Raw genomic sequence first — 25,283 nt, forward strand, 5'->3', positions numbered from 1 at the left:
GGTCTGTAATACCACCCCCAGCCATGGGATCTCCTCTCTGTTCATATGGAGACTTTGGGCACCTTGATCATGCAAAGGTTCTGTGACATAGCAAAGCTGCCCAGAAGTCTTCCCCTGCAGCTTTCCTATTTCCGTCACATATCTAGGTGCATGAACACCAGAGCTGGGAAGACCCTCAGATTATCAGGAGCAGGGTTGTGGGTTACACCTTCATACAAATAACATGAAATGGTTTTACCTTTTGAAATTTTATGACTTTTTGGCGCCATCATTATTGGCATCTCTCCACTCACCCTCATCTTCTGCAATCTTCCATCAGAGAAGTGTCCTTGTCATTATACATTTGATGAAATGGTCACTAGTGCATGACAGCTAATGCCACAATTAATCTATCAGCCTTGAATATGTCACAAGGCTTAATTATTTTTGCAACACAATGATATTTAACTGTTAACCACTTGCTGCATTGGAAAGCCATGATAAGCCATGGGACCATACCAAACCTAGCTTATTGAGGATAAGCAGCACACTGGTCCTAAATAATATATTTGTTTAGATGTTTGGGGGCACCAAAACTAAACTGTGGTTTTCAAAAGTGGTAGCTACTGGAACTCTACAAGCCATAGAAAATTGCTCTACAATTTGTTTCTCTCATTCATTGTGGAGAAAGCTAACCAGAGCACCAGAGTCTGCTGGGCTCACGTGTCATTCTAAGAAGCCAGAGATGAAAGGCCCCTGCTTGTTTAGTTGCTCCCTCTATGAGGAGTCGTGCCTACAGTATCTTGGCTTACTGTGACATTTGAATGTGACTGGCATATTGCATCTTTGTCCTACAGCTGCGATTCCACCCTCCTCCCAGTTCGTTCTATGCATATATACTATAATCTAGAAGACATCTGATTTGGTAGAAGAACAATCAAATTTAAAATGATTCACCAAAAACATAGAACTAATTGGTTAGCATCAGGCTTGCACATCAGTCATAGGATTAGCATGGTTTTGTACAAGGTAACATGAAAGAGGAAATCCCCTGTAAGAAAGCAAAAGGATCTTTCTTTTTTTTAAAAAAAAACATACACATACACATGCGCGCACACACACAAACTAAACTAATAACAACTTACTGGGTGCTTTTCAGAGTAAGAATTCAACTATGAGAAAGAGAACACATTATAATAAGATCCTATGTGGATTTAATTAACTACAAATCCCACAGAGTCAAAGGTAACATATCCTAAATTACTTTCAGCCAAGGAATACATCATGCAGAAGGCAGTATTTCTCATGGACTGGAGCAGAAGAGTGCTTGCACCTTCACTCCACAAATATCCCTGCTGAAACTAGTCACAGCTTAGCCAGGGTGGTCTATCATGAACCCTCATCTATACTGTGGAGAGAGGGGAGGTAAGAATCAGATCCTGGGAATATACAACTCCAAAAACTTACAACCTCATCTCCCCATCACTAATTATTATTATTATTATTATTATTATTATTATTATTATTATTATTCCACTTAATCACTTGGAATCTAAGCCGATTACAACAATAAAAGAGGATACAATTAAAATTCTAAAACCCCTATCCCTCCCCCCAGTATAAAAACATAGTAATACTAAAAAGAGATTAAACCAGACAGATATTAAAACAATAGTATAAAATCACAGTTAAAATCAGTGGAAGATTTGTAAAAAAGAAATGTATAGTGGGGACCAGACAGGATGGAAAAAGGGATGGAGAAAAGGGGAGAGAAGTGGAGGGTGGGGAGGCAGGAAAATAGGTGGACCTAGTCTGGAAAGGCCTGCCGGAAGAGATCCGTCTTAATAGCCTTCACTATGTCTAGTGTCTATGTTAGTGTCTAGATCAAGGGAAGTAATAGTGCCACTATATTCTGCTCTGGTCAGGCCCCACCTGGAATATTGTGTCCATTTCTGGGTGCCACAATTCAAAAAGGACATTGAGAAATGAGCGTGTCCAAAGGAGGGCAACTAAAATGGTGAAGGGTCTGGAAACCATGCCCTATGAGGAACGACTTAGGGAGCTGGGGATGTTTAGCCTGGAGAAAAGAAGGTTAAGAGGTGATATGATAGCCCTGTTTAAATATTTGAAAGGGATGTCATATTGAGGAGGGAGCAAGCTTGCTTTCTGCTGCTCCAGAGACTAGGACCCGGAGCAATGGATGCAAGCTGCAGGAAAAGAGATTCCACCTCAACATTAGGAGGAACTTCCTGACAGTAAGGGCTGTTCGACAGTGGAACAAACTTCCTCAGAGTGTAGTGGAGTCTCCCTCCTTGGAAGTCTTCAAACGGAGGCTGGATGGCCATCTGTCAGGGATGCTTTGATTTGGATTTCCTGCATGGCAGGGGGTTGGACTGGATGGCCCTTGCGGTCTCTTCCAACTCTATGATTCTGTGATTCTATGTAGACATTCTGGGAGTTGTAGTCTCTAGTCTAAAACAACTTTTCCAGACTCTAAGAAAAAGCCAGGCTTGCCATCAGCCTCTTTACAGGCTTTGGAAAAGAAAGTGATCTGTAGCCTTTCACTCTACTCAGTGAAGGCAGCACAAATTAGATCCCACATGGCATCACTTGCTTTTCAATGAATCTGAATCCCACTTCTTGCTTCTACAGCTATAGGAGGAAGAGCCCATTCTGTGTCAGATCAAGGCTAGACCAAGACAGTTTGGTGTCTGAAGTGGAAAGCTTACTCAAGTCAAGGTGCTTGGTGTCCAAAGCCAGCCATGATGTGGTTGGGAGGCACATGACCATACAGCAAAAGCTCATAAGTACCTCTCCCCAACCTTGGCAGTGAAAACACAGCAATAACAAATTAAATCACTAAGAATCTGTTGCCCTTTCATGACACCCCAAATCTGCTGACTGAGGCAGCTGCCCCATTCTTCCAAATGTTTAGGCTAGCACTGTGTCTGATGCTGCATTAAGAGCTTATTGTTACTTACTCAAAGCATCTTTATTTTTCAGGTAAATACATTGGTTTCAGTAGTGGGATTTGCATAGTAGTACTTGGCACCACACTATCTGAAGAGGCATCCTTCCTCCACATGTTCCTCACAAAAGCCACAAACCTCTCCCACCCACCCCATGCAAGTAATACTCCCTCAAGCAGAATGTAAAGAGTCAGCAATTTTATGAAATAAAGGTGTGAGGGCCTTAAACAACTGAAGTGATCAAACACAACTTTCTGCATCTAGGCAAGAATGGTGAACACACAGGAGAGTCTATAATAGCCTAATAGATACCTATAGACACCTGGTAGCCAGTACTTCGATCAATAATCTGGAAAGCAGTCAGTTAACTCTCATTTATTTATTTTATTTCATTTCAATGCCATCTTTCTCCAAGAAAGGGATTCAAGGTGGTTCAAAGATAAAATAGTGTTTAAGATAATACAATGAAGATTAAACACAATTAAAATTATCTTGCTAAAACAGTATAGAAGTACATAAAACACACAAAAGTTAAAAAAAAAATACAGTGGACCCTTGTTATACGCTGGAGTTTGGTTCCAAGATCCCCCGTGTATAACAAAATCCGTGTATGCTCAAGTCCCATTAAATATAATGACATAGCAAAATGGTGTCCCTTATAAAAATGGAAAATCAAGGTAAATTAGCTTACTTGCTGTTCACCGCTATGATCTTTGGAATAGCGGTATATAAATAAAACAAATTAATTAATTAATTAAATTTATACTTTTTTGGAACCTTTTCAAACCGTGTATGCTTGAATCCGTGTATAAAAAAATCCGTGTATAAGAAGGGCCAACTGTACAACTAGAGCACACACCCCATATAAAAGCCACCATGACTTGATTATATATTAAATACCTGCTTGAATAAAAATGTCTTTGCCTGTCAGTGAAAGAAAAGCAGGGGGCGAGCCAGCTTAGCCTCCTCTGGAAGGGAGTTCCAGAGGATGGGAGCAGCCACCAAGAAGGCCCTCTCTCATGTCCTCACTAAGTGAGACTGTGATGGTTGCAGAACTGAAAGAAAGCCTTCCCCGTAGATCTTAGAATGCTTGCAGGTTTGTATGGGAGAGATAGGGTCTTTCGGATAGGTTGAAAGCCCTGATTCCTCCAAAGGGACTAAGGCAATTTGCTGTATCTCTCAGCCTTAGCCTCTTATCTATAGTACTCAAGTGTAATACCAGTAATAAAGACTGCTCATATAGGGCTGTTATGAGTATCACTTGAGATTCATGTATACAAACTTTGGACACAGAAGTAGTTGCCTTATTATTTGGCATCCAGCAACAGCATCTCCACCAGTGAAGGACTGTTGTTGTGTGAGTTGAAGTCATTTCCAGTTTTGGCAACCCTAAGGTGACTCTATCCCAGCACAACTACGTAGAATGCAAGAATGCTCTTTATTTCCTGTCACACCAGTGCCAAAGCCCTCTTAAGAACTTATACTGAAACACCACAACAACCCTTTCTTTCCTTTTTAAAAATAAAACATAGGCACTTTTTAAAGAAATAAACAACACTGAGAGCCAGTGTAGTATAATGATTTGAGTGCTGGACTATGACTCTGGAGACGAAGGATTTGAATCCCCAGTCAGCCATGGAAACCTACTGGGTGACCTTAGGCAAGTCATACTCTCTCAACTTCAGGGGAAGGCAATGGTAAATTTCCTCTAAGCAAATCTTGCCAAGAAAACCCGATGATAGGATCACCTTAGGGTTGCCATATATCGGAAACAATTTGAAGGTACACAACACAACAACTGTAGAATAATGGAATATATAAACTAATAAATAAGGATGAAGAAACTAATAATTCAGATTAACCAAGGATAATCATACAGGAGTAAGGGAATGCCACAGCAAATATACATCTTATAATGATTTTAAATAATGATTTTAATGCTGCAAGCATGCCTACGAATGCCATTCTGTGTGCCTTTTCTCTCCATCTCCACAAATTCTGAGGATGACAGAGCTGCCCTCAGTTGTCCTGTTTCCCTTTACATGTCATGTAAATGTCCTCTTTAACACAGTTGCTTGCATATGAATAGTGTGATTCAGTGGATTGTACGCACTCTCTTCTGTAACAAATGGACCTTCTGAGCTATTTCAGGAGCCAGGAAAATTTAAGCCAAGATCAAAGCTATGGGTCTTTTCTTGATGCACTTGTCTGAGCCCCATTAGTATTAACAAATAATGGGGGGAGGGAATGCAAATCTGAGTGCCACCACTTTTGTCAGAATGAAATAGGGAATAGGGAACAAATGAGTAACAAACTAATGGCTTCTGATAACAGGATACAAACTGGACTTTTCCTCCCCTCTATTTCCTGCTCCCATTTTGCAAAGTCCTATTCATGTGCTTATTATTATTATTATTATTATTAACCTTTATTTATGAAGCGCTGTAAATTTACACAGCGCTGTACATGCAATCTTTTTAGCTAGACGGATCCCTGCCCTCGGGCTTACAATCTAAAAAGACATGACACAGAAGGAGAAGGGAGTGGTGGAGGGAAAGGGTAAGAGGTCCAGCAGTTCTTCTCTACCTCTGAAGCCTGGACCAAGGCAGATGGACTGGAGGGAGGGCTTGGTTTCATAATGGATGGTTAATCTTCCAGGGAAAATACATACTCTCAAGTAGGATAATGCATATACAGTACATAGCAATACAGGAAATGGTTTGATAAACAGGCACCAAAAGAACATCAAATAGTAAGCAACAATTATGCAATGCCTGGGAAGGCTTCTCTGAACAGGATGGTTTTCAACTCCGTTTTGAAGCTGGTTAAAGAAGTGATGGCTCTTGCTTGTGCGGGAAGAAGGTTCCAGAAGTAAGGGGCAGCAAGTGAAAAGGGGCGAATCCGGGATGGGGCAGAGGAAATCCTGGGCTGGGACAGCAGACCTTGACTACCAGAACGGAGGGCCCTGGTGGGAAGGTGAGGAGAAAGAAGGTCTGATAAGTAAGGAAGGGCCAGTCCATGGAAGGCTTTAAATGTCGACAGCAGGAGCTTATACTGAATGCGGAAAGGGAGGGGGAGCCAGTGAAGTGATGCCAACACAGGAGAGATGTGGTCAGCGCAGTGGGTGGAAGTGATAATGCGTGCAGCTGAATGCTGAACAGAGATTAAAGGATTAAAGATTAAAGATTATCATCTAGATATGATCTCTTGGAGATGGGAAGATGAGATAGAGGGAGAGAGAGAAGGATGGAGGAAAGAAAGGCAAGCAAGAAGAAAAGAACCACTGTTGCATTTGCATTATACAGCTATGCTCAGCTGAACCTCTCCTAGACATGTGGGATGCTCTCAGACAAAACTATAAAAATTATGCCGAATTTATGTAGATAGTATCAGACAGAAGGGGGAAAAATTGGAAATAAGTCCTTTGGTGTCTATAGGTCTTGTTTGTTAGTCAGCAAATTTAAACACTCTTTATTTACATCATTGTTTAATCACTCAGAAAGCACTACAGATATGATTATCACAGTGGGGGACAAATGAAAAATACAGAATCAAGCACAATTTGGCTCTCTTAACTTTAACCCACCGTGTGTGTGGACTAAGAGTGACCCCATGAATTTCATATCGGTTTCTTAGGCAAGGAATACAGTAAACCATATCAGCGAGCTAACTTTTGCAGATTGCCCTGCCCCATATCAGTCAATGGCAACACCTGTGTGGGCACACTGATGTGGCCACGCACATATTGCCACCCATTATCTGGTTGAGTGTCCACTTTTTTTTCTCATCCATGGATGGATGGTGCCTGAACTGATCTCTTGCAGAGGGGAATGGTCCACTGTACTTAAAAGTTGGTTTGTCACTTCCTTCCTCTGAAATATAGCCTAGGGCACCTGGTATTCATTAGCAGTCTCTCATCCAAGTACTAACCAGAGCCGACCTTGCTTAGCTTCCAAGATCAGATCTCCCATTCCAAACTTATTGTTATGATTCCAACTAATAATGCAAATGGATTATGATTCATTTAAAAATTGTGTGTTATAAATTAAACCCTGTTTCAAACAGGAACATGCACACCTGCTATGTACACTATGCTCCTGAAATTATTAGATGCTCTCTTTTCCTCTATGAGTAGATGCTCTCTCTTCTTTAATTAGATTCCTCTGTATCTGATTAAAGCAACAGTGTGTATCACCTATTGACTGGCTATGCTGAGACTTGAGACTTCAAGCATCCCTTTATAACAAGTGTTTTAAGTTCCACCCAGAGTTTAGACCACATCCCCCTCTTTGTGTAAAGTCAGAACAAGGCAATTGTTCTTCTTTTTGATGTGTGGAAATCACACTCCCCAGGACCACCACCTCCTTTTGTGAGTCTCTGCATCAAAAGCTTTGACAACTTCCCCAGATAGAAAAAAGTAAGAAAGAGAAGCTACACAGTTGTGGGAGAAATGAAAAGATCTCTTTCTCCTTCTTTTACTTGAACATCACCTCTCCTTCCTGTTCTCTCTTTATGTCATAAAGGAACATGGCAGTATCATGCCATCTCTGACTGGTCCAGTTGCACAGATAGTGGCATCCTGTGAGTGACATGTGTCTGTATATAAGTGTGCCTTATGTGTATATGTCTCTTTTTGGATACAATGGAAGGAGTTATTCTTTAGTATTTGCATCATGTCCAATCTCCTCCCCCTTGGCAGCTGCAAAGACTCAGGAACGGTTACTGCTGCTTACCAGTGGGGAAGGAACATTATCTTGATCTACTTCTGATCTTCTTAATCTACACTACTACTGCTACTACTATGGCTACGGCTACTACTACTACTACTACAATAATAATAATAATAATAATAATAATAATAATAATAATAATAATGTTAACTTCTAACTTTTGATAATTATAAATCTGATGAAATAAACTCTAATTCAGTGGTTGGCAACTTCTGAGGACTGGGGAAACCCCAGAACACATCAGGAACACTATGCCCCTGTCACCAAATTTAACTAATGCTTCTATTGCTGCAATGATACCAACATTTCTTTAATTTAAATAAGATGTGCAAGGTCACCACAACTTGTTATTAAGTAGAAGAACTCTCCCTGAATCTTTCCAGGCAGTATGATTATATTTATGAACAAGGCATGTGTCCCCATCTTTACATATTAAAAAGCAGTGATTCTGTTACCATTGTCCATCAAATGTCACAATAGCAGGTGTACTCTAAGCACTGAAAAACAGATTATGCAAGATGTGAACCTTTCATTTTCCACAGTGGTTTGAGCACTGGACTTCTACTCTTGAGACCAGGGTTTGAATCCCCACTCAGCCATGGAAACTCACTGAGTGACCTTGGGGAAGTCATACTGTCTCAGAGGAAGGAAAGGCAAAAATCCCTCTCAACAAATCTTCACAACAAAACTCCATTTTAAGTTGGCTTTAGGGTCACTATAAGTCAGAAATGTCTTTAAGGCACACAACAGCAGCAGCAGCAGCAGCAGCAACAACAACAACAACAACAATGTAATCTATGGAGGTTTATCCCAGAATAAATCTATTAACTTAAATGATACAGGACTGTTTGTATTTAACTGAATGCTTTGGTTTTTCTTGGTTATTCCTGGTCCACAAAAGAGAACTTCATGATATCCTGGAGTATTTGCAGGGACAGTGTATTTGTCCTATGATTCCATAAAAATGCATCAGAAAAACTGTTGTTACAGCTGAGGAAAATGTAACTAAAATAATTTATGTTTCTTTTATGATATATTGCATTACAAGTTTCTAACTCAAATTTTTAAAACTTTTTTTCTAGGCTTGTATATCTGGTGTTTGGAAGAATCCAGACCCATAGAAAAGTCCCACATTTTGTTCCTGTTCTTTTTTATTTTATGCTGGGTTAAAATAAATAGACCGGGGGTGGGGGGGAGTGCTCATTTAAAAAGTCTCTGATTATACAGGGAGCTGACAGAAAATATCCTGGGATAACATGTATGGATCTCCAAAGCTGGGACTTTCTGCTCTTTTTAATGAGTTTGGATGTGTGCTTAGATGGATCAATGGGGCACAATAAAGCCTGGGAATCAAACTCTGCAACTGGAAAGGTCTCAGATATAATCCCAGATGTCATAATTACTGAGTGGTAAGAAATACTCACCCTGAACATACATAGTATCTTTTCAAAAATGTACCCTTGCACACAAAGTGAAACCTGGCATTGAAACCAATTTCCAAGGATTAAACTTGTGTTGAATGCTTTTCTGAGAATCACAGACTAAAGCAAATAGTATCAGTAAGCAAACTGGTAGCAAACTGTTTCTATGCAATAAAATACCTTTCAGGTCTGCCACTTAATGCAGGTCCATGCCACATAGAAACAAAAGAGCGCCAAAGTATTAAGCAAGATTTTAGCTTCTCTTTACCTCAACTTGATAAACCTTGTTTCCTGCCTTTGATTGCTTTGTTCTCATCTTTACTGCTAAGAGTTTACAAAACAGCAGCTATTGAACAGGAAGATAAGAAGTGTACCTATTTGTTTAATAACATCAAGGGGAGAAAAACTGCTGGTTCATCTATTTTGTTGTTAAGTTGCTCAAAAGGATCAAAATACCAATTAACTTGCTGGCTTAGAAAAATCTTTGATATCCTCAGATTTACTGACATTTCAAAACTCTTGTTCATACTTGCCTAATGGCTTTTTTGATTAGGAACAAAGAAGTGCCAATCTCTTTAGCATTTGACCTGTTTTTCGTTATTTTAAAAAACGTATTCAGCTACTTAATGCCTAGAAATACCTCATCCAGGCAAAAAAAAAATTAAAGATTAATGTGTAATATACAACTGCTTCCAATTTTATATTATTTTATTTAGATTCTACAAGGTAGTTCACAATCAAAATATGATTTTGATAAAGTTCAACACAGTCACAGACAACAAATTTTAACACTATTTTAAAAAAGCACATATAGTGCAACGGCCAGCTAGTCAAGGAGGAAAGCCAGTGCAGCACAATGAAAAGTCAAAGTAGGACCAGAGAGACTCAAGTTGCTGGTAGCCTTGGGATATTCACTCTGTTTCAGAGCCTATTTCATGGGGTTCTTGAGAGGACAGAATGGGGACAGTAAATTTTTCTCTTGCACTTTATACAACATACCCTCCAACTATCCTAGTTTGGCAGAGAAAGTCCCAGTTATTTTCTCAGCTTAACTGGGACATTTTAAAATGTCCCAGTTTCTCTCTTATCCTCCTACTTTTCTCTTTCATTCTCAGCTCAATTCAACTGCTGTTAAGTGACTTCAAAATATAAAAGTAGTTTGTTCTCAGTTAATTCCACAGGAGGAAAAGTAGAAGAGGTGGCAGAGTCTTGCCATCCTTGGTACACTCAAATGGTTTTGTTTTTCAGGTTTTCCTAAATTCAGTACATAAATCACAGGGCTTCTCTGCTTAAAACAGTAGTTTTGTATGTTCTTCTCCATTAATAAGTTTGCCCTCTTGTCACCTGGCTACATTCTTTTGATCATAATCTGTTGATGGTTGTCCACACCTGTCCCAGTTTTTATCTGTGAAATGCTGGAGGTTTTTATATGATACATAAAAAAGGTAGAAATATAGATACAAATATTCAATCTTTCATCCAAGGAAGCTTCAGAGTTTATCCCCTATTAAGAATGTCAGGCTGAAAGACAGGAATTGGTCCATGGTTAGCAGTAACTACAGGAATCTGTGAAATCTCCCCAGTCCTAGTATGCCACTCAGATTCCTAGACCATATACACCCTCCCTCTCTCTGACAAATTCTCCTGTTAGTGCTTTCCAATCATCCACCTTAGAGAATTAATAATAATAATAATAATAATAATAATAAATAACATTTTATTTATATGCCATCTCTCCTGCAGGATCAAGGCGGCTTACAATATCAAATAAAATACAATATAAAATACGTATATTAAAATGCATTCTACTGCTTCCCTTACCCCATCTATACTATAATAAAATATCATAAACCATTAAAACCATTAAAATAATCAACAGTCAAGCCAGTCAGAGACAAGGGGGTGGGCAATTTAGGTAATCTCTAGTCTTTGTTCATGGAAGACTGGGTAGGTTATTCAGGGAAGGCCTGTCGGAAGTGATCCGTTTTGACAGCCCTGTTAAAGCCACGATTGGTAATGTTCCGGATCTCCTTTGACAGGCCATTCCACAATTTGGGAGCAGCATGTGAAGGCCTTCTGGGTAACCGCTGTCAACCTGGTCTTTATTGATTGAAGAAGGTTTTTCCCAGAGGACCTAAATGTGTGGGGTGGATTGTATGGAAGGAGGCAATCCTGCAAATAGGTTGGACCCATGCCATGTAGGACTTTAAAGGTCATAACCAACACCTTGTACTGTGCCTGGAAACTAATAGGCAGCCAGTGAAGAGATTTTAAGGTAGGAGTAATGTGGTTGCCTCTAGCTGTCCTGGTGACCATTCTGGCTGCCATATTTTGGACTAATTGAAGTTTCCAGACTAGGCACAAGGATAGCCCTATGTAGAGTGCATTACAGAAGTTGAGTCGTGAGATTACCAGTGCATGTACTACGTTTTATAGATCCTTCTGTTCTAGGAAAGGATGCAGCTGGCATATTGGCAAGTGTAAATAATTGGCAAGTGTTGTAAATTAAAACATACTACAGTGTCTTAAAATGACAGAATTTTAACATCACAAAGTTAAAGAGAAGGGCCTTATTTAAAAACTGTGCTCTCCCTGTCTGCAATAAATCTACTGATTTTAGCAGAATCTATGGTAAAATAAATATGTTTTTCAAGCGGTTTTCTGACTTTCTCCTAAACCTACAAAGGTGTGGATCTTCCATACAATATTGTAATTTTAAACAAGTTTACTCAGAAGCACGGGGCATTCTGCACATACCAACGATTCACATTTTATAGCCTATCTGGAGAAACTGTGCCTATTTCTATAACTCTAGATCTGGTATTTTATATTTGATTGCTCCATTATCTTTTTCAAAAAGTCTGCATGTAGGAAAGCACCATGTCAGAGAGCAACTTAAGCTATAGTTTTTCTTTCTTATATGAAAATTTTCTGTGTGCTGCAAGTACCTTGTTTACAAGGGGGATTCATTCAAATATGCAATGCTGTCCTGTCTTCTAAAATGGCAGAGCTTAAGGAAATATGCAGTTTCTCTGCCCTAAATGAAATTGTTAGTCCAACCAGAGTAGACCCATTTGATCAATGGAAACTTGGAATGTCAAACCTTATGATTCACTGGATCTTATCTAGATGGGACTTAGGGCTTTGCTGCATACGCCCCATTCTCACAGCAATTGCATCAGTAAAAAAATAAATAAAAAGGAAACATACTGCATTCAGAACCTCAAGATCACACGCCTTCAGAACCACCCAACTGGGGTGGCTGCTGCCATTCCAGTCTCTTCCTGAGTCTCCTTTAACCCCACCCCTGCCTTATGCCCATCCAGCATGGCTTTCAGTATTTTTTTATTTTTTAACTCCCACAATTCTGGAGTTCTGCTACAGTGATGTAAAAATAAGGGGGAAAATAAAGGCAATTGGGCTGCTTGGGACTAGAGGGGGGCAGAGCAAGAGGAGGTGACACTAATACATTGTGACTGCTGATAACGCAACTGTCTTGGGAGTGGTGTTTCAAACCTAGGGACATGGTATTGAGACCTCTTTCACAGGTTTTCTCTGTCAGTGAAAAGGGGCACCCTTATCATGGCTGGGAGTCGTTGTGCGATCAGTATCAGTATCATCAGTTTAAAAGCCATATGTAGCAAGTCTCTGGCTGTAGATTTATTGCAATTCCACCAAATCGAATTCTGAAGTCTCACTCATTCTGAAGTTCCACATAAAATGACCTACCTTTTTACAAACTCATCAAAGAGAATGCGGTGAGAATATCCTTGCCGTCGTATGTTGATGGTCTCTAGAATACCAGTATAGCGTAACTGCACTAAAACTCTTTCCTGAGAAAATTTCAGTGCCTCTCGGTCATCATTGGGCTTAATGCAGCGAACAAAATGAGGCTGTCCAACCACCATTTTGGACAACAGATCCATCAGTGAATACTACGAAAGAGCAAATCAAAATAAAATCAAGCTGAACAGTGCAATTTTCTTTTAATGGAATAAAATTCCAGGGCCTCTACTCATACCTATCTCATCCCATCCAAAATGAAATATCTAACAGTAACTAACAGGCTTGAACATGTTAGATGGAGCAGATGCATAAAACTGTAAAACTCAGGTGTCTAAGATAAATTAATGTACTCCTTTTAAAATCAGTCCCATATTTCCTCACTCTCATCACCTAGTGAATAAAAATCTTCCTTAAAAAAGTTATATTTTAAAGATTATTCTTTTAAGTCTCTTCTGCAGAACAGCGTTCCAGCAGAATCTTTCCCAAGGCACTCTCATCTCTAGTCTAGCCCCACTTTGGCTGCTTTTTAGATGCACTCCCACATTGCATCAACTCCAGTAAAATGATTAAATAATTTCCTGACCTGTCCATTCATCCCTGTCTCATCCACCTAAGGGGAATCCCTTCAGACAGGAATTCTATGTACTATGCACAAGGCCTGACGTGCTGTCAGCACTATATGTGTGACACACATATAAACTACAGAGCATTTCTACAATTGAGATAGCATACCCTGAAATAGGAAGCCACTGTTTGCCTCTTCATGTTGGTCGTTTCATCAGGGTGCCTCATAATCTCCATGGTATCCACCTGGACATGTAAACAACAAAAATAATATAAATATTCTAAAACATACTAAACAACTGAATAATTTAAAAAGTTGAATTTAAAAAGTCAAAACAGTGGAATAATGGTTGGCTGGCTTGCTGGCTGGACAGACATGGATGAAATAATTAAGTCCCAAAGACTTTCATTTAAAAAAAAAACCAATTTTAACATGATGCCAGAATGAAACCAATATCAAGGGGAGGCCATTTGGAAAACAACTATCTGGCAGACTTTGAGAGTTGTAGATCAAGAAAGTAGTATTTGCTATACCAATTTTTTTGTATGTGTGCATGGGTAGCACTGTTTTGGTTACAAAAGCAATGACATTCGAAACAGAGGCAGCTGACGCCCATTATAGTTGGAAGGCACAGAAGCTAACAGTGGGTGAAGGCAGGGGCAAAAGAGGGTTCACACATATACACAGACACAGGCACACACACATTTATTTAGTCACCTCCAGCCATTCATTCACTCCACAAACCAACTAAGGCGTAGAAAAATGTAACATGATCTCCAAGGTCAAAATGTCCCCACCTGCTGCTGCTGCTCCCCTGTTCTGTGCATGGTCTCAAAGCTGGCTAGTTGGCTTATTCAATCATATTCATTCTCTCATTTTTCCCTATCTCATAACTCCCATTCACAAAAAAAGAGGAAAGCACTGACTCTCAAGAGACAGATAGGTGCTGACATAGGGTGGGGTGGGGAGTGAGCCTGGGACGAAGCAGTGCCTCATTTGTCTGAACGGACTAGCCTTGATTGATTCAAAACCTGAACACTGGGCATTGTGGGTGGTGTGTTACTTCACATCCTGTAGCCCCATTTAAAAGGATGCTTCTGCCACCCATATGCATCCTGACAGTATAACCGCCCCACAGAAGGCCACGGTAAGCTCTTGCTCCACTATAAATAAGTCAGACAGATTGATATCAATACCCTCACTGCATCACCCTTGTCACAGAGCACAAAACACTTTCCCTTTTATTTATTTAGAGTAGGTTTTTCCCCATTACTCTATCACTAGCTGGTTCATGCTGCCAAACTGTAACTGTGTAACGTAAAAAACAAAACAAACCCTTCTTAGTGTTTCAACATACATAAAGAGTAGCAAGTATATTGTTCATTACACATCTTAATTATGTTCTCACTACAGCTGTTCTTTATAAATATGTATAAACACACACACACACATTAAAGCTGACTTTGAGAACTTAAAAAAATCTTCCTTGTTAGCAATCAAAAGCAGCTTTGTTTCGCTGCATCACACAATTCAGCAAAATTAAAGAAAACAATCTGCCCCTGTTGACAAAGTGCATTAGAAACATTTTAACCCCCCCCTCTCTCTCTCTCTCACACACACACTCAAACACTCCTCACACACTCATACTCACACACACACTGTGGCAGTTTACCATCTGCTGTGAACAGGTGGCATTTGTGTATTATACTAAGAACACTGGAACCAGAGAATAGTGCCTTTCAGCACCTGCGTTCTACGCAGCAGTCTCCACATCCTGCAATGTTTCCTAAATCTCATCTGATCAAGGCTAATATTTTTCAAAGGGGCTGCAAAACAGAGGCAGAAAGGGACTGTTCCCAGGATTGTAATGCTTTGCCTTACCTTGAGAAGGTACTTAGGAGACTGCATGCAAAAAAGAGAAAGGAGAAGAAAGAACTGCTAAGCAGCATTAAATCAAACACTGAGGGACTGGGGTGATGTGGGGAATGGATTTTAAGATCAGACAGAGAGGTTGGGGAGAAGGAGTGTTACAAACAGAAAGTCTTGCTTTCATAACCCATAATAGCTGCAGTTTTTTGCCCAAACCAGGAAAAGGGTATTACAATGCACTTTGGCTGAATAAATTAAAAGAAACATACAGGACTTTTAACACTGGGGGAAAAATAGCAAAATGAAAGCCCTATGTAGCACAAGAGGAAAATGCTGAATCAGCACAGATAACTTCAAACATTTCACCACATCACATGACCAAGCAAATATCAATCTTCTGCTTTAAATTGCAGGGATGTCCACAGGAAGGCTGCGAGAGAGGAATTTCAGGACTGTCTTAGCACGCAGAAATTCTTCATCTTGCTAGCTAATTTTCTCTTCAGCATAGAAAGGAAAAAGAATTCTAAGGCTGAATCCTTCTTACTGACAGCTTGGGAGGGGAGGATTTGAGATGCTGAGGTTCTTCACTGAATTATTATTAATAATATTTCAGCAAAGAACATCAGCCTGTTATAACCCTTTCTTCCCCAGATGCCAGCAACCATGATTTTTCCTCTTTCATTCTTCAAAGAATGTGAAGGATACATCTTTTCCTTCCTTTGCTTTTTTAAAATACCTTCGGACTATAAATTCAATATATCTAATTCCATTTATCAAAGAGCTTTTTGATCCAGTGACCACTTCTGCTAATGGAGAAGATATTTACTACTACCACTTCTCTCCTGCATCCCCACTTCCTCTCAAGTGTTGGGGGATCCTCCAGAACAGTGTGGAAAGAACTATAGACCACCGAAAGAAAAATAGACAAAATATTACCTCCACTCCACTTCCATTAGCAGAACTCCCTGACAGATCAAACCTCTTCTGAAAATGAAACATCTCCATCCATTTGCAACCCTTGTGTCTTGTACTAAGGCTGAGTAGCCAAAAGAGGATGCAGATTCAAATGTATCACAAGGGTTTTCTGTATATTTATTCTTACTGTTATGCAGCTTCTGTCTTGTCACACTCACAACCTACATATTTATCTCAGACATTGGAAAGTTACTTTTTCAAAAGCAATTTGTTTTTAAAAAGCCATATGTTCTTGTTACTCTTTATGATGATATGAGGGCTTGATTTGTTACATGACTTGTTTAGTACACCTTCCCATGATCTTCTCTCACTTTTTGAGGGAGGAAACTTATGATTTACAAGAGAATGGCATAAAACTTGAAAACTTCCTGTTGAAACGCCTGTTAAAATTCTGTTCAATGTAATGTTTGAAAATAACTAGAAACTGCTATATGCTACCTCAACAAATTAACATTGCTCATACATGTTATGCTCTCATTATCACTAAGGAAAATAGCTACTGTTGGCAACATTATTATTGGCTGGAATTAACAAAAGCAATTATGAAAGCATAGCCACTTTAGTTATGTAACTACATAGTGTCTCTCGACCTGACCCTGACAATCGGCACTCAATGGACAGCAGTCACTGCGATTGATGGGGGTCTGTTGCCTAGTCAATCAGGAAGAAGATGGCTGATGTTCCCACACCCTCCTGTGGATGATCTTTGGTGCAACATCCAGAAGTGGGATCCCTGCTGTCTCAGTTACTCCTTACACCAGAGATCGGTCATGTGAGTGTGGGTAATATCAGTCAGCTGCTTCCCAATGGACATGAGAACAGATCTTCATTGATTGCAGAAGTTGCTGCCTGATAAATGGGCTGAGGGACTTTCACATCCCCTACACATCCTCTATGGGGCACAGTGGGTTAAGATGCCAATTTTGATGATCATAAGGTCAAAAGGTTACAATTTGAGGCCCAAGCGCTGCTAGACGGAATGGGCTTCTGTCACTAGTCCCAGCTTCTGCCAACCTAGCAGTTCGAAAGTATGAAAAGTACAAGTAGATAAATAGATACCACTTTGGGAGGAAGGTAACAGCGTCCTGTGCAGCTGGCTCTTCAGCTTAGTAACGGAGATGAGCACTGCCGCCTACAGTCGGTTAGGACTAGACATTCATGTCAAGGGGAAACCTTTATCATTTTTTTACACATCCTCTAAACTAGGTAACACAGAGAGATCAAGAATACAAAATAGTAACAAATGTTTAACTCTGGGTTATGCATTTTAACTACCTTACTGAATTCCAGAACTACTGCTATTCTGATTTCCCTCTCAAGATTGTGACTCATTGCCTTGTATGTGTTTGTCAAAATAACCACAGAACACCGATATGGGAGAAAGGCCACAACTTTATTAAACCATTGGTAGGGTTGGCACAAAGCATAAGGTCAGGATCTGTGCAATCAAACAACCTGTTGTTGTTTGATTATCCAAAGCCGGGTCCCTACCCGGTGCTTGGGATGACCTAGGGGCTAAGGAACACCGCTTGAGCGCAAACCATGCCTTGCGTTCCCCAATTCACAAAGCCCCTAGTCACCGGGAGGCGCACCTGCGTTCTGGCCCCCGCAATGGCCAGACGCCTTCGCTCATCGCCCCCGGGTACCTTGTGACTCCCAAACCAGAACTCCATAGCCCTGGTACCACCAACGTTCAGATCCTGGCCTATGCTGCCGAACAGTTGTGACAAAAAAACCACCTGAAACAGCGGTGGGCGGGCGGGAGAAGCTCAAGGCTATCTCCCCTCCAAGCTTGGCTCCGCACTGCTCGAAGCCAAGCGCCGACTGAAGAGGAGAGGCCTCCAAGCAGCAATAAATACTGCTCGGCCCCTCCCCTCTGCGTCATTTGCGGGGCCCCGCCCCCAAGGCTGAACCCACCAATGGGCAGCCTTGGAGGACCGGAAGCCCCGCACCAGCAAGCCCAGCTCCCAGAGCGTCCCCAGGCCGGAAGGGCCGCCCCTTCCGGCCCCAATATCCAATCGGGAGCCGGGCAAGCCCCAGAGCACTCTGGGGCTTGTAGTTTTGCCGCTATACGGCGGCAAAGCAGTCTGCCCCGCGAACGGGGCGACTGCATTTTGCCTTGTATGTGCTTGTCAAAATAACCACAGAACACCGATATGGTAGAAAGGCCACAACTTTATTAAATCATTGGTAGGGTTGGCACAAAGCATAAGGTCAGGATCTGTGCAATCAAACAACCCGTTGTTGTTTGATTATCCAAAGCCGGGTCCCTACCCGGTGCTTGGGATGACCTAGGGGCTAAGGAACACCGCTTGAGCGCAAACCATGCCTTGCGTTCCCCAATTCACAAAGTCCCTAGTCACCGGGAGGCGCACCTGCGTTCTGGCCCCTGCAATGGCCAGACGCCTTCGCTCATCGCCCCCGGGTACCTTGTGACTCCCAAACCAGAACTCCATAGCCCTGGTACCACCAACGTTCAGATCCTGGCCTATGCTGCCGCCACAAAAGGCCTACACAGGAGGCCTGCCGCCAACCCTGCCAAGAGCGATTTAATGTCCGCCACATTGATCTAAATGTGGGCGAACATAGCCAACGAAGGCCTTGGATCTCCAGCGTCCCACTTGCTTGATATCTCTGGCAGGCATGCCAGCCCCAGAAGCAGCAGTGGCCGCACCAATACGGAAAGAATGGCCACCAAATTCCCTGGCTGGGAGACCCAGACTTGAAATGACCATTCTGAGCACAGAAACGAATTGGTATCTTGTAAGGGGAGAACCATCCACATGTATGAAAAGAAAATCGGCCAACAAAGGCCTAACATCCCAAAAGAGTCGAAGAGCTTTAACTGGACAAACAGGGGAGCCACGAAAGCGACGTAGCACCACATTCTGACCAACCCCTAACTGGTCGCACTTGGAGCAACGCAAAGTTAAAGAGACACCATGCTTTATAAATGTTAAGTCAGAAGCACACAGTGCCCTGCTGGATAAATCGCTCTTGGACCCAGCAACTAATTCGCCTAAACGAAAGGCGCCAAAAAAGGCCACTGAAAATGCAGCACAAAACAGCTGAACTTCGTATTTGGAAGAACAAATAACAGGAAGAGTAGCACAAATTTTACAGAGCAATTGTAAACATATAGGGCATCTTGTGTCCTTATTATAAGCATAAGCACGCTTCCAACCTTCAACAGCCCTTTTTACCAAAAAGGAGGCCCATTCGCTTCCGGGCGCAATATAAGGTGTTGGTGTTGACCTATAAAGCCCTAAATGGCTTGGGCCCAGGATACCTGAAGGACCGCCTCTCCCCATATATTCCGTCCCGCACCCTCAGAACATCTGGGCAGCAACTACTTAGGGTTCCCGGGGCGAGGCTTGTCTCTACCACCAGGAGGACTTTTTCCATCGCCGCCCCGGCCCTTTGGAACACGCTGCCCACAGAGCTCCACTCAACTACCTCCCTGGCCCAATTCAGACGGGATCTTAAGACCTTCCTGTTCAAGACTGCATTCCCCGAATGAGGTCCTATAGGCCTCCCCCCGCCGCACTGACAACGGGCTTGGCTAACCTGGGGCCTTTTGTTTTTATGTTTTTGTAATGATGTATGATTTTAAAGTGTATGTTTTATTGTGTTTTAATTGCTGTGAACCGCCCTGATCCGATGGAAGGGCGGTATACAAATAAAAATTTTATTTATTATTATTATTTATGGATCGGCAAATCCCCCAGCCTTAGAGAAAAAAGAAATACCAGCCAAATGGATGGACATTGTCTTAGGAGCCACATTATTGTGGCGTAGCCAAACTAAAAAACGCAAAACCACCTCGGTGGTCAAAGGCCAAACATGCTGAGTTCTAGAGACATTAAAATAATCTGCCAGCTTTCTTATGGCATTTTTGTAAGTCTTTAACGTGGAAGGAGCAATGGATCCCAAAATCCCATCCATTATTTCAGACAGCCAACCTCCCACATGGAAGCAGGACATAGGGTAGGTTGAAGGTCTGCCTCTGGGGCTAATTGTCGAAATCGCTGAAACTGAAAACGAGAAATTGCGTCAGCAATGCCGTTATCTAAACCAGGAACATGTTTAGCTAGGAAGGAAATATTGTTAATCAGACAACACAACACAAACTTCCTTAACAAACCCATGACCCTCGGGGATTTGGCTGACTGCTTGTTGATAATTGACACCACAGCTTGGTTGTCGCACCAGAAAAGGACTCTCTTGTTTGAAAATTCAGTGCACCAAATGTGAATGGCCACAACAATGGGAAAAAATTCCAAGAATGTCAGATCCCTGAGAATGTCTGACCCTTGCCAGGCCTCAGGCCAGCGCTCGGCACACCAATGTCCTTTGAAAAATAATCCAAAACCGATGCTCCCAGCTGCATCAGACTGAACCTGCAAAGAATCATTAATGTGCCAGGTTCTCTGCCAAATGGCAATACCGTTGAAACTCTTGAGAAAATGGAGCCAAATGCGAAGGTCATCCTTAACACCTTTTGTAATCCTAATGTGATGGTGCGGCAGCCGAGGACCTGTTAAAGATCTGGCTAATCTGGCGCAAAAGGCTCTACCAGGAGCCACCACCTTGCAGGCAAAATTAAGATGTCCCAACAAGGACTGAACCTGCCTTAGAGTAAGCTTAGAAGCCTGGAGGGCATGCTCCAAAAGCTCGCATAACACAACAATTTTTGATTGCGGTAAGGAAGAAAAACCCTTGACCGAATCTAACTGTATGCCTAGGAAGGACATAGCAGTGGCTGGACCCTCAGTCTTGTCAGCAGCAAGCGGAACCCCAATTTCCGCAGCTAGGGAAGAAAAGGCAGTTAATAAATCCAGACACATATTAGAATTAGCAGGGCCAACAAACATAAAATCATCCAGATAATGTGTAACCAAAGATGAAGAAGCCCTTTGCTTCAGTTCCCACTCCAAAAAGGTGCTAAAAGTCTCAAATGCTGAGCAGCTAATGGAGCAGCCCATAGGCATAGCCTTGTCAAAATAAAATTGACCTTCAAATTGGAAACCAAGGAAATGAAAATCATCCGGATGAACCGGAAGGAGTCTAAAGGCTGACTGAATGTCGCACTTGGCCATGAGTGCACCGGTGCCACAGGACCTGATCAAGCGGACTGCATGATCAAAGGAAGCATATTTTACTGAGCAAAGCTCATCTGGGATGGCATCATTAACAGATGACCCCGGAGGGTGAGAAAGGTGATGTATTATCCTGAACTCCCCAGGAGCTTTTTTGGGTACGACACCCAAAGGAGAGATATGAAAATTATCAAAAGGAGGGGAAGGGAATGGGCCAGCAACCCGCCCTGCCTGGATCTCCTTATTGATCTTTAAACGGAGTACATCAGGCATGGATCTGGCAGATAACAAGTTCTTGGGGAACTGATGTGACAATTGACCTGAAACAGGAATCCTGAATCCAAATAAAAAACCATTGGCCAAATAAGAAGCAGCTTGCTTATCAGGGTAAGCTTCTAACAGTGGAATAAGAGCCTTGGGACATACCGGAGAAAAGGCTAACGAAAAATCCTGAGCAGTAACAACCAAATCATTTTTGGCTCCCTGCTTGACCGGCAACTGACCCCCCGGCCCCATCGCCTTTTCCGGTGGTTGAAGAAGCAGGGCGCCCCGTTCGAAAGGGCTGGGATGCTTGAGCAGGACGGGAACAGGAAGTTTTAGGGTGAGACCCTCTACAGTTTAAACAACAATGCTCATATTTACAGTGAACACGGGTACAACGACTAGAATTGTAATCCCAACAAGACAGAAACTTAGAGTCCTTCTTTACGGGCCCTTTTTGAGAGCCCTTGAGCCTCGCAGACGTGCCCACTTCCAAGAGCCAAATCTCGTGATGGAGCAGGTCCCAACGTTCACGAGAGTTCTGGGAGGCATGTTGGCGAAATGCAGCATCATAGGCAATAGCAGCTGCATCTCCAGCGAAAGCCCTAGCACGCTGGACGTTCAAAAGATGGCTAAGCAAATGCCAAGCACACTCAGGGAACGCCATAGAGACTACAGCCGAAAAGATAGTGTAGCCCTCCAACCAATTAGAAAAAGTAGGCTCAGCCGGAGCCACCTTGGGCTCATGTCTGTTCTTTTTGGTTGAAGTGACAGCAACCGCCTCCTTTCCTTTAGGTTGCAGCAGGGTGAAAACATCTACGTAGCAACCTCTAAGAATGTTGTTACGTATCTTCTTAGACAGATGGGCTCCAGGAGGACGCTCTCCAGGAGAGCAAACCGGGAACTCGGCTGCAAGAGGATCAACCCAAACTCCTTGCACCCCGGGTCGCCAAGCTCGCTTCTTAATGGCCCACCGCGGCAAACCCGGGACCATGGCATGGTCGACCCAAAAACCATCCCTCCCCACTGGCACATCAGGTTGAAAACCACCTGCAGAAGCTGATTGTGCAGAACCAGCCTTCCGCGCTCTCTGTCGTTTCTTCTTGGCCTTGTGCTTTCTCTTTCTCTCTCGGCGCCGTTCTGCCGCTGAAACACCAGAAAGGTCATCCTCATCCGATGACGACGATGACGAGCTGGAACTAGAAGAGCTGGACGAGCTGGAAAGCTGCACCTCTTGACGACGGGACCCTGCGCCGGACGACTGGGGGTCTTGAATAGCTGAAGAAGTGGATGGCTGTGCAGACACCCTGGCACCCTGTTGTCTTGGCTGAAGCACCGTAACCGCAGGCGTCGACGTGTTGGGCATCCGACCAGCATCAACTGCATGCTGAATGAATTCAGTGATGGATCTGGATAAGTTGGCAATAGCATCGGGATTCATCCCAGCAGAAACAGCCGGCTGTGCAAAGTCTGCCTCAGGAGGATTGCCAACACTGTGCGGGCCCACATTTGCAGATGCAATAATGGGAGACCCATGGCTGGAGGCCTGGGACCGACTCGGCAAAACAAAAGGATTTATGACCGACCGAGCCTTACGAGCCTCAATCCTCTTAGACCTTTTTGGAGGCATCTCAGTTAAATTGAGGACAAGCAACTGCTAAGTAAAGTCAGTTCACAGGAAAAGCACTGGCAAAGCAAAAACAGGACAAAAATGTGGAAGCTTCCACAAACTTACTAAGACAGCAAATGTCCAGGCAAAATTAATAAACCACTAGAGAACAGTGTCCAAGCGCCAAAGAATTAACCCAAAGGGTTAATAATAGGGGAAGTGCAAGACTCAGGCCCCTTGGGATAGCAAAATGGCGATTCCCGCCAAAATTAGAATTTCAAAATGGCGCTCCCGCCAAAAATGGGGCAAACAAAATGGCGCTCCTGCCAAATTAGGGGCTAAAATGGCGGCTCCCGCCCAAACTGGGGCCTGAAAAAGAGGCCTGGCACCAGTAGCCTCCCCTTATATGGCGCCTCCAGCCCCCAACAAGCACCCCAGGGGGTGGGGGCAACTTACCCCAATGGCCGCCGGGCCGCGGGGAAGCCGGCAAAAGGGGGCCACGGACCAAGGCAGATGCGCCCGATGGGATGGGGGATCCGGGGAGGGAGCCTCCCCGAACCACACCACCCCACCAACCTTGGCCCAGTCGGCCCCAATGGAAGGGAGAAGCTCAAGGCTATCTCCCCTCCAAGCTTGGCTCCGCACTGCTCGAAGCCAAGCGCCAACTGAAGAGGAGAGGCCTCCAAGCAGCAATAAATACTGCTCGGCCCCTCCCCTCTGCGTCATTTGCGGGGCCCCGCCCCCAAGGCTGAACCCACCAATGGGCAGCCTTGGAGGACCGGAAGCCCCGCACCAGCAAGCCCGGCTCCCAGAGCATCCCCAGGCCGGAAGGGCCACCCCTTCCGGCCCCAATATCCAATCGGGAGCCGGGCAAGCCCCAGAGCACTCTGGGGCTTGTAGTTTTGCCGCTATACGGCGGCAAAGCAGTCTGCCCCGCGAACGGGGCGACTGCATTTTATTTCCAAATTCTGATCTATATGTGTGGATTCAGATGCCAATTCAAGTTCAGAATTGTTTCAGGGAGGGTGGAAAGAAACAGTATGGTTTTTCTGAGGATGGAAATAGATGTTTTAGAAAATTCAGAGCCAAAAGCACATGCGATAGCTGTTCCCTCTCCTCCTCCATACCATACCATACAGTGTATTGGTGATACTGTTTTTCACCTTCATTCTGGCAAGAATTTTTATGTAGTAATGTAATGTGAACAAATACCAACTTAGAAGTAAATGTAATAAACATACATTTTAAATGTAAACGTAAGTAATCTATGGTTTTTAAAATTGTAAATGAAACTTAATGGCAAAAAACAAACAAACAAACAAACAAAAAACAGATCCAGATAGTTTGGGGGGAAACTAGCTTCCTCCCCAACACTTTTTTTGGGGAGGCTATTTTGTGGGCAGTGGGATGGGGAAATTAAAGGCCTGTGTGTTGACTGGCAATGGAGTAATGAATCATTCTCAAGAGGGATGAGACAAGGCACAAATATGGTAGGGAAAAAAGATTATGATGATCAAAAGACAACTTTTCCTTGTCCCATTTGTTATTACAATTGTTGTTGTTCTTGTTTTAGATTTTGGAAAAATGTGAATTGGTGAAACAGTTTTAACAAATGAACAAAGGAATTAAAAGAGAGCACTGGACAAGAAGAAAAACATTGCACCCTCGCTTAGTTTGAATAAAATGTGGATTTCCATACTTTAGCAATCACATCTGGATAATAGCTGTTGCACTGTAAAATCAAACAAACCAATCCCTGATATTCAGCTAATGGAAACCAAGTGGGCTTGCTTGAGTTAAGGATCTAACACTGGTCTCAACTGCAATATGTTACCAATCTCTTTTCAGATGCACAAGCCATGGCATTAGTGTACTGACCTTGATACGACCAGCATTGAGCTGTGGAGGCAAAGACCTGGATGCCGCTGTCACTCTTGCTCTTGCCTGAGCTAAGTTACCTGTTAAGAGAGAAATGTTGAGAGGGAAGAAAATATTTAGCCATTCGATCAAAAAGATGGTA

General features: G+C 42.7%; 1 protein-coding gene across 7 annotated transcripts in view; it reads right to left on the bottom strand.

The window, feature by feature from the left end:
* The window catches only part of MYO3B (myosin IIIB), a 395,071-nt gene that overhangs the window by 131,690 nt on the left and 238,098 nt on the right, over nucleotides 1-25,283 (bottom strand). For 6 of the 7 annotated variants that reach the window (XM_089519779.1, XM_089519780.1, XM_089519775.1 and 3 more), the window contains 4 exons: nucleotides 25,142-25,221; nucleotides 15,332-15,352; nucleotides 13,618-13,695; nucleotides 12,829-13,034 (listed from right to left, as the gene is read on the bottom strand). In XM_089519779.1, the coding sequence (XP_089375905.1) occupies nucleotides 12,829-13,034; nucleotides 13,618-13,695; nucleotides 15,332-15,352; nucleotides 25,142-25,221 (385 nt within the window). The remainder of the gene's footprint in view (nucleotides 1-12,828; nucleotides 13,035-13,617; nucleotides 13,696-15,331; nucleotides 15,353-25,141; nucleotides 25,222-25,283) is intronic. The other variant, XM_089519778.1, reaches the window with a different exon arrangement.

This window comes from Sceloporus occidentalis, unplaced genomic scaffold (assembly GCF_023333645.1).
Source record: "Sceloporus occidentalis isolate IW3139 unplaced genomic scaffold, rSceOcc1.0.p SCAF_4, whole genome shotgun sequence".
NCBI lineage: Eukaryota > Metazoa > Chordata > Lepidosauria > Squamata > Phrynosomatidae > Sceloporus > Sceloporus occidentalis.